This window comes from Nannospalax galili, unplaced genomic scaffold (assembly GCF_000622305.1).
Source record: "Nannospalax galili isolate Female #2095 unplaced genomic scaffold, S.galili_v1.0 scaffold781, whole genome shotgun sequence".
In the NCBI taxonomy this organism is placed as follows: Eukaryota; Metazoa; Chordata; class Mammalia; order Rodentia; family Spalacidae; genus Nannospalax; species Nannospalax galili.
In genome coordinates, this window is record NW_008346898.1 from 3,887,289 (window position 1) to 3,897,659 (window position 10,371).

The 10,371-nt window shown below is 42.2% G+C and overlaps 1 protein-coding gene across 1 annotated transcript in view; it reads right to left on the reverse strand.

The window, feature by feature from the left end:
• LOC103742226 (ATP-binding cassette sub-family A member 9) overlaps positions 1 to 10,371 on the reverse strand; it is a 76,704-nt gene that overhangs the window by 38,740 nt on the left and 27,593 nt on the right. The window contains exons 11-17 of the mRNA XM_029568412.1: positions 9,759 to 9,817; positions 9,411 to 9,521; positions 8,035 to 8,210; positions 7,619 to 7,738; positions 7,282 to 7,420; positions 6,694 to 6,784; positions 6,070 to 6,146 (exon numbers count right to left, since the gene is read on the reverse strand). Coding sequence (XP_029424272.1) covers positions 6,070 to 6,146; positions 6,694 to 6,784; positions 7,282 to 7,420; positions 7,619 to 7,738; positions 8,035 to 8,210; positions 9,411 to 9,521; positions 9,759 to 9,817 — 773 coding nt within the window. The remainder of the gene's footprint in view (positions 1 to 6,069; positions 6,147 to 6,693; positions 6,785 to 7,281; positions 7,421 to 7,618; positions 7,739 to 8,034; positions 8,211 to 9,410; positions 9,522 to 9,758; positions 9,818 to 10,371) is intronic.

A 10,371-nucleotide genomic window follows, 5' to 3' on the forward strand; every position in this document is an offset into this window, starting at 1 on the left:
GGTCCTGGTTCCTCCAAGGGGTGGGGCCTGCTGTAGAGGATTGACTGTGGAGAGTTAGCCACAGAAGGAGGGCTTGTGACGCCATCTTGGTACAGAGGCCGCAAGCCACCAGGAACACATGGAGGTGGGTGTGGGGAACGTGCAGCAGCCAGGCATACTCAAGACCAGAATGGCCTGGCACTTACAGACCTGGGGCGAGACCGCTGGCCCCTGAGGAATGGGTGTGGGGAACGTGCAGCAGCCAGGCATACTCAAGACCAGAATGGCCTGGCACTTACAGACCTGGGGCGAGACCGCTGGCCCCTGAGGAATGGGTGAAAGATAGCGGTGACTATTGGCGTGCCACAGGAGCGATCTGGTATGGTGGGCTCTGACCCACAACACATAGCTGGGTGGTGCAGAGCTGAGCGGTGCAGAGCTAGGCACTGAGTGTTTATTTGTAAGGTACTCCCCCCCACGATAATAATAAATGTACATAAAGATATGTTATGTGGTTCGCCTGATAGCGCAAGAGACCCAGAGAGAACTCTGGTGACAAACTGGTATAGTCCGGCCAGGATAAATGAACCACAATCTTGGGGATGTGGGTCTGGGAAAGCAGTACTGTTCCCACTGCCTCTGTGGCAGGTCAGCTGGGCTCTGATTCTCAAGTCCAGGAGCAGCTGCCAAGAATCCAGGGGAGAAGGCAATCAAACCCCATACCTTAACGGGGTTAGCAATAATCACGTGGGTTATACAATGGATTATAAAATCTGTATCTAAAAAGAGGCCAGTCAATACAGAAGCATGGGCCACAGCTATGTAGTAAATGTGGGGATATGTTGTGGGTAAAATTTGTTAAATTGTTAAATTGAAAATTTGTTAAAGGTTATTCAGAGGCTAGAAAATCTTTTACCAGTGCTGGGCCCAAATGAGCACCCAGAGAGGGGGCACGGCCACTTTGCATACTAAAGGATGTGCCCCAGGTAGGGGAAGCTGAAAAGGCTAGGAAGGTCCTGCCCCACCCAGTTGCAGAGCTGGAGAGAGAGAAAAGGTGAGACACTTTGACTTGTGTAAGGTCTAAGGACTCAGAGGAAAAGACAGGTAACAGTAAAAAAGAAAATGACCTAAAAATAAAAGTAGCTAAGGCTGCCCCTCAGATTCAACTGTTGATACAAAAGGAAAAAAAGCTAACAGTGCTGTAGCTAGGAAATACTCCACACTGGAACTGTTAAAACTAGGACAAACGTACAAGCAAGCAATCAGAGAGGCCCTAGCCACATGGCTTGTGAGACTGGGACATGGGAGCAAATGACATCAGTCTAAGTCCTTCAGAAGCCTCACAGCTGAGTTATATAACCACCCATCTGTCCTTGCTATATAAGCTGTTCAACCCAGGCCAACGCAGGGGGGAGCAGTCCTTAATGGGAAGACTGGTTGAAGGCATTAAAGATACATGGTTGTCACCAAGGGAGACTAACATGATTAGCAGGGGCTGGAGGACTATAAAGGAGGGGCAGACATTACTGCGAGGATTAGGTATGAGAAAATCAACATATGATACCCAGTTCACTGGGCCAGATAAGACTGTGTTCACCAGAGACATGAAGGAAAGCTTAATCCAACTGGGACCTTGAGAATGGTATGGAGCTTTAATGGTTTTACTAAGCCCTTTAATGGGACAGGATCTTTGTAAAGTGAGAGAGGCTTTGGCAAATCTAATGATTCTGACCAGCATGTAAAATGTGTCTGTAAAATAACAGAACACCCTATAAGAGATATAAAAAAGACCAGACTGAAGAAATGGCCCATTTCGTTTACTCAAAGACAAATGTGGCAAGACTTATGTCAAGCCCAAATTCCCAGAGAAAAAGTTGACAGAAAACCAAATTCGGTACTAAGGCATTTCTGGAAGGCTTTAAAACCAGAAGAATTACAAAAGATATTCAAAGGATAAAAACTGTCCCAGGGGTGGTTAAGAACCCCACGGATTAAATAAGGTACATTTCTCTTCTGATAAAGGCTACACTAGGGGTGGAAGCAGGTTTTCCCACCAAGTTCTCCCCCAGAAACCTGGTGTGGTCAATGGGAAGATGACAGATATGGCTACAGTCAGGAGGTAGATCCAGGGCCTGCCTGACTCAGGGAACCAACAAGTGCAGCGGGGACAGGAGAAGCCCCCTGCCTCCTTAGCCCAGTCCAGGGTCAGGCAACTGGAGCCAACACCTCTAAGTGTATCAAGAATAAAAGAATACAAAGACACTCCATGTAAAATCCCCAAAGTGCGAAATGACTCCAAAGGGATAACTAAAAATGATAAATAGTTAACCAAATTAATGCCTTGTACCCATGCTGTGGTACCTAACAAGGATCTATGGAGAAAACAGTTAATACGAATGGACAAAACCTTACCGTGCCTGGTGAGACCTTGTCTATGAGTGATTTAATATATAATGTTAACCTTCCTTCGAGTGTTTTACAGATGTGAAACCCATTAGAAAGATACCTGAAGAAGCAAAGGCCAGCGATAGCTGAAAGATTCTTGGGAGTTTTCTGGTTGGGTGAGATAAAGGCAGAGACTCCCAAACTATACAACTGTTAAGAAAATCTACAGTACCGGGGTGGGTTACCGCCCTGTGAGCTGTTGGTCAGAGAGATCCTAGAGATCCTTAAATTCACCAAGGCTTTTGCCATTAATGTCGGTTGTACACTAGAAAGGTCAGTAAGGCCATGTTGCTGAAGACACTGCATGTTGTGAGCATGGGAGAAGAGGAGATGGAGCTGAGACTAAGCCAAAAAACCCCATGCCACTGGATGGGTGACGTTCATATTGCCAAAAGGCACTATACAGATGGTTGGGGAAGAAAGGATCCCCTATGATCCTACTTAACAATGGACCCCACATGCTGCACACTATGGACATGCCAAGCAATGCCTGCAAGTACAATAATGGCTCCCCCAACATACGTACAACTGACAAATTTCTAATTGGACAAGGCCCGCTCCTAGGGGTGGAACACACATCTGGTGCTGTAGACAAGGCCAATGCCTTGTGTTGAGAACGGCTATAGGACCGAGTGCAGAAGCCATCACATACCGTTTAATGAATATAGTATACCTACTGGGATATCTTCTAGGCATTTGTATTTACATTCATGTTGGTTTGAATGTGTCTACTTCCTTCCATTTGTCTTTATAGTAGAAGAAACACCACTGAGATAGATCAATGGCCACAGCTTAAAGACAAATAATGGGGAGGTCCAAGAAGTCACTGTCTCACCACAATACAAGAGAGATAGCCCTATATCTGTCACCCCCTCCAAGGCTCAGGGATCTTAGCGGAAGATTGGCAGAAAGATTGTAAGAGCAGAGGAAAGGGGTAGAGTGTGTTCCCCAGGGGTCCTGGTTCCTCCATGGGCAGGGCCTGCTGCAGAGAATTGACTGTGGAGAGTTAGCCACAGGAGGGGCTTGTGGTGCCATCTTGGGATGGAGGCCGCAAGCTGCCGGGAATGCATGGAGGTAGGCATGGGGAATGCGCAGCAGCTGAGCATACTCAAGACCAGAATGGCCTGGCACTTACAGACCTGGGGAGAGACTGCTGGCCCCTGAGGCATGGGAGAAAGCTAGCAGTGACTATGGGGGTGCCATGGGAGCGATCTGATATGGTGGGCTCTGAGCCGAGGTGCAGAGCTGGGCAGCATGGACCTGAGCGGCTAGGCACTGGGTGTTTGTCTCTTTGTATGTCACTCCCCTCCCCCCCATGAGAATAATAAATATGCATAAAGATATGTAATTTGGTTTGTCTGATAGTGCAAGAGACCCAGAGAGAACTCTGGTGACAGTAACCAAGTGCAATGGCAACAGCTGGAAGTGTTTGAGGATCTATGGGATTTGCCTGGTCAATGACTCCAAAAGGGGAAGTCCATTCCTGGTTCTTCTTATAGCAGATGGTGATTAACTCAGAGACCCACAAATGGTCGGCATGCAGAGAATAAGAGACTGCATAGTTCTCAGCCCTAAATGGGACACCTGTATCACACCCTCTCCCCACAAGGGTGGGGGATTACTGTGGAAGAGGGGGCAGAAAAATTGTAAGAGTCCAAAAAGGTAGTAGATGAATACAAAGAAACTGTTGTCTGGACACCACAGGGTAGTTGCACATATGAACCCACAGTGCTTGTGACAGCATGCACAAAACCTGTGCAAGCCCAAGCCAGACAGGGGCCCAGCATGAACTGGAGATGTGGGCAGACAGCTCCAGCCCTAGATGAGGATCTATTGGCATTTGATGAAAGCTAGGAGAGGAACTCAGTTTTCCTTACTGGTATGATGCCTGGTAGATTGTTCAAATTCCAAGGGATAGACCCACACACGAAAGCACATGGGAAACACACTCAATAGGACTTTAAAAAATAAAGACAAGTAACAGTAAAGGGTATGAAGTTGGCATGGGCAGTAAGGTGTGGTGGAGAGGAGGGACAGGCTGAATATGATCAAAATACATTGTATGAAATTCTTGAGTCAAAATTTTGAATGAAGGATTAAAAACAATATTATGAGATAGCACAGGGTGTTTCATGAAGTAAACTTTCAGTGTATCTTAATATGATCTTTCTGTGCAGAATTATTTGAGTGAACACTGATGTCTTTGATAAGACCATATAATGTTCTTTAAGGAATTGTTGGATTTCAGAAATTCCCTTTTAGCCATGTCCACTGAAATGTACTAAGATGACAATGTGGTGCAAATATCACAATTCACTGATGACACAGACTTAAACTCTTTAAAAACTGTTCTGTGCTTACAAAGTGCTATGTCTATCATTATAAAAGATATCAAGTAGAAAGAATCCAACACCTTCCCCAAAAAGAGCTCATAATAGACCAATAATACAAATCAGACTATTGCAGAAAAAGTGAGAGGAAAGCTGTGTTAATTCAGTTAAGTACTCTAGACCTTTCAATTATTCACTCATCAATATCAGTTAACCTTGACTACAAAGTAGGCATTATTACTGCTATTTCACAAACGAAGTCACTAAGAACCAAAAAAATTAATGAATTTGCAAAAAGTTTCAATTTAAATTAGTGATTTCTGGGTTACACCAAAGAAGATGTTCATTAAGGAGAAACATTCAGAAATAGATTTCAAGAATAGGTAATAAACAACCAGAAACGGGTCAGGTGTGGTGGTACACGCCTTTAATCACAAGCTTAGGAAGTAGAGGCTGGTGGCTCACTGTGAGATTGAGGCCAGTCTGGTCTACATAGCAATTTTTAGGCCAGCAGGGGCTACAGGGAGACCCTGTCTCAAAAAAAAAAAAAAAACTCAGCTGTTAAGAGTATTGTCTGCTCTTGCAAAGGATCTGGGTTCAATTCTCAGCCTACATGGTGGCTAACAACCATCCTTAACTTCAGTTCCAGGGGATCTGACGCTCTCTTCTGACCTCTACAAGCACTGCACAACATGGGTGCATATGTATAAAAAAAAATATATATATATATATATATATGAAAGGAAGGAAGGAAGAAATAACAGGGCTGGAGAGATGGCTCAGCACTTAAGAATATTTGTTGCTCTTACAGAATACCAGAGTTTGGTTCCCAGTACCAGTATCAGGCAGCTTGCAACTACCTACAGCTCTCACTCCAGGGGATCTGATACCTTCTTTTGGCCTCATGTGGAACACACACATAAGGATAGCTAAAAATGAAATAAGTCTTTTTTTAAAAAAAGAATAGATAAGATTTGTACATGGTTAAATAAGATAGAGGTTGTTATAACAGCTGGATGTCCCTTATAAAACAGAAACACAAAAACTACAAAGACCTACATAGAGACCTCCCTTGAGACCAGTGAGTGGTACCTTTCAGTTGGAGGGAAATGAGTAAAAAAACTGATAGAATGGTAGATTTGATCAGTTTAAGCAATCAGATTAAATAGTAACAGGGTCCATCGGACCACTGGGGATAATGTGATTTTTATTGTTTTAAAATTATTTCAGTGGGAAGTACAGTCCAAAATTCACATCACATCCATAATCCTTTTTATAACCTCTCCATGAAATAATCACTTTAATTGCAGGTCACCTGTATCATGATCCAAAGGCTCTACCACCTTGAAACAATGGGAGACAGGGACATTAAACTTCCTGGCGTGTGGTGTTCTTGATTATCAAAGAATTGTGGCAGCAAGTTGTTACTAGTCACATGGAGAATTAACTGATAACAGGAGTATACTCTATGCGGATTTCTTAGCAGGTCTGTAAAATGGAGCCAGAGCTTGATGAGTGACGTGATTTAATAATGATCATAATTGCTACCATGAAGTGAAGAGCACAGAGGAGGAAGGTAGCAAAATGGGGGCATGGAGACTAGAGAGGCGTGTGTGGAAGGCATCGTGATGGACATAAATAAGCTTCTGAAACATGATGAGAGAAAAGATCAAAACAGAAAGAAATTATTCTCAGAAAGCAACATATTATATAAAACATTTTCCAAGAATTTTCTTTAAACTTACATCCTTAGATTTTCAGTGTCTAAAACTCCCACATATCTGATATTCTAGCTAAGGGCTGGTATACTTTAGTCCTAACACAGCTCCCTGCAATGGCCTTTGTAACTGTATACCTACTTCGACCTACTGACACTGACAGCGCCTATTACCAGCATGCTCAGCCTATCTCAATTAGTTTCCAACATTAAGAGCCATACCTTAAGTGGTAGCCAATGCCCCATTTCTTCTTCAGGAATAGAGATGAACCTGCACACCTCAGCCTCCCGTTGGATATAAACACCTTCCTGTCTAGTTGGGAAAACCCAAAGGACAAATTGCATTAGGAGTAACTTCTTCATTTTCATAAAGAGAAAATCTAAATCTATGGGAAAGTAGTGTGTTTTAGAAAACTGCCACACTAGAACAGAAGCATTCTAACTCTTTCGTTTGCTTTGTGGTCTAATAATTGCAATGACAAACTGTTCTTGTTTAATCTAGTGTAGTTAGGAAAGTTATTATGCATCTAAGCAATCTCTTTCAAGCCAACTGGCCTCCACACCCAATGAAACTATAAGAATACCAAATATTATATAGCCTTTCCTTCTCTGCAAATGGGATCAGAATACTTCCATGGGACAAAGCACTCTGGGACACAAGACACTCTTAACAGCTGGAAGCAACATTCTCCTGTGTTGGCCGTGGCAGTCACCAGTGAGATGCGGCTATGGGTCTATCTGTTCACGAGGCACTTGAGTTCCTAGTCCCAGGTTCCTCACTAAGATACAGGAAAGAGAACTAAAAATTACCAGCCAGAATATCGGCTTCATCCATGAACTGGGTACTAAAGACAATTACTCTCTCTGCCTTCCTCTCTTTCAAGAGGCTCCACACACGGTGTCTTGAAAGAGGATCCAACCCAGCAGTTGGTTCATCCAGTAGCAAAATCTGGACAATAGAAAAGGTCACAGGGTAATTTGTCACTTTGGGGCAAGAATATTCCAAACAGCATTACAGTTGCAAAGGTGTCGGTATTAGTACGTAATATCTCATTTCAAGAGTTGTATTTATCAGTTGCAAATTTATCAAATACAATAGTTTTTGAGTCTCTAATCTGATTTCAGCAGTAGTTTTACTCCAGCTTACCTGAGGATCTCCTAAAATGGCAATCCCCAAAGTTAATTTCCTTTTCTTTCCACCACTTAGATTTTGAGCAAGAATGTCTTGAATATTTTCCATTTCTAAGTCCCGTAAAACTCGTTGTACCTAACCGAATAAATAGATTTAGCTTAAAACCCAAGATATTTATGATTATTTGATCCAAATTCTCACTCTGTGGCCTAGGTTAGTTTGAACTCTAGCAATACCCCTGCCTCAGCCCACCTAAGTGCCAAGATTACAGACATGAGCCACCAAGACCGACACATTTATCTGTCTTTATAAAAGTCCTTTGTGTCTAAACTTAGACAATGAATGTGTACAAGCAACACAAACACATTTAGCATTTCCTAGGTGACCAATTTCCTCTTCATAATTGCACAACCGTGGACATGTTTGTATACCTCTTGCTCCACTTCATGTGGTAGAATTCCTTTTATTTTAGCAAACAGCTTGATATTCTCCCTCACAGTAAGAAAATCAAAATGTACATTGGATTGTGGACAAACGCCAGTAAGTTTCATGACAGTTTCAAACTCAGCCAGTTCTGAAAGTACTTGATTATAGATGGTGACAGAGCCTATATACAGAAAGTAAAGAGGGCAAGGTATGAATTATATAAATCTCATGACTCACTCAAATACACACACACACACATTGCCTGTAAGCATTTCTCAGTTGACTGATTAAAAGTCAATGTTCAGAGCTGAGGAGATGGCTTAGTGGGTAAAGTGAATGCTTTACAAGCATGTGGCTCTACAGTACTCTTGTAAAAGCTGAGCAGGATGGCATGCACCTGTAATCCTAGTGCTGGGAGTGGAGATGGAGACAGGAGCATCCGTGGCGCTCACTGGTCATCCAGCTTGAAACAGTGAGCATCAAGTTCAGTGAGAGATCTTGACTCAAAAAATAAGGTGGAAACGTGATCAAGAGATTTAAAGATTCTGTCATGGAGTGGGGAGGAGCTCCAGATGCCTCACGCCTAGCTAATGGCAGTTGACTGCTGCTGAAGGACAGAGAGTCGCTTTTCTTTGGGGAGGACATGGTCATTGGTAGGTTGCCCATACCCTAGTGGATGGCCCAATACCCATGTGTAGAGGCAGCACTAACTGTATTAGTGGGTTATAATAAAATAGAGACATGTAGTTGGGAGAGAGAATAGAGATATGTTGGGGTGATGGGGGAGGACTGGAGAGAGATCTGGATGAATAGGACCAAGATACGCATATACTTATATGAAGTTATCAAAAAATAAAAGATAATATATTTTAAAAAGGTCGAGAAGTGATTGAGGAAGACATCCACTATCAATTTCTGGCCTCCACACCCACTCACAGAGGCAAGTTTACTTGTACGCATATATATACCACACACACACACACACAGACACACACACACACTAATAAATAAATAAAATAAAATTAAGTTTGGAATAACATCTAATCTATAGGGAATATTAATAACTGAGTAATCATAAAGTTACTTTTAACCTCCTTAAAATACAAACATATTTTCCTAAATACAATTATATAAAAATAGCTTAAACTTCTAAAATGTGTTTGAGAGTCTCAGTTGGCTTATGAAAGCATAAAATTGTACCCACTAATAGGCAAGCATATCGTATAGCTCAGCACATGTACACATTGTATAACATCTAAGGAAAATTCCAAATTTTTTCTCTTAACGACATGATACAAAAAGTAATGAATGAAATTAACTAACGAAAAGTACAGTTTATTCACTTGCCCTTGAGCTTGAATTTGGATAACTGTCCTCTCACCTGCTGTTGGTGGTGACAATCCACTAAGTGTATTTATCAGGGTGGATTTCCCAGCTCCGCTGTGACCCAGGAGGGCAGTGATTTGGCCTTCATATATGTCAAATACCAGACCTGACATGATTTCAAAGAAATTGCATTTAGTACCTATATAGTGATGCTTATAGTCTCACAATTTTTATTATTTTTCATTGTATGAATGTATCTAGGTACCAATTTTCAATATAAAATTAGTCTTAAGATGTGTCCAGCTATCTGGAATATCTGTTTCTTAGCCCTACCAAGCTGCTACAGCAGTGAGACATAGTCTCTAAGTCAAACACCCATGTAAATGTAATGTTATTTTATTACCTTTTAAAGCTTCTATTTTTCCGTGCTTTCCTGTATATTCTTTTCTAAGATTTTTGATCCTGCAGAAGAGAGGAAGATGTTGTGAGGAGTTTGTAGAGATCAAGAGAAGCGTGATAAAACCTGCGAGTTTTTTTTCTTCTTTTGGACAGGCAAGGGCAGAAGCATTCAGGGCATCTCATGAGAAGCAGCATGCCTGATCGTGGTAACTGGAGGGAGTGACTAGGATGTGGATGTATGTAGCTATGAGGATTGTGACAGGTAGCTGGGGATGAGGAAAGCTGGGGAATAAATGAATGGGTAGGAGATTCTGTGGTTTAAAGGGAAGCATATAGAAACTAAAAGTACGAGGGTTTTGGAACCAAATCTCTCTGAGTAAAGACCCAGTAGCATCAATTACTAGCGCTAGTACAAATACTATGTCCTGAGAACTCATTAAGCTCAAGTCTTTGTCAACAAAGCAGGCATGATAGCATTAGGTATCACATAGGGTTGACATGCAGAGAAAGGATGCAAAAAACCCAAGATGCCTGGGACATAGCAAACAGAAGAAGAAGAAGAAGAAGAAGAAGAAGAAGAAGAAGAAGAAGAAGAAGAAGAAGAAGGAGGAGGAGGA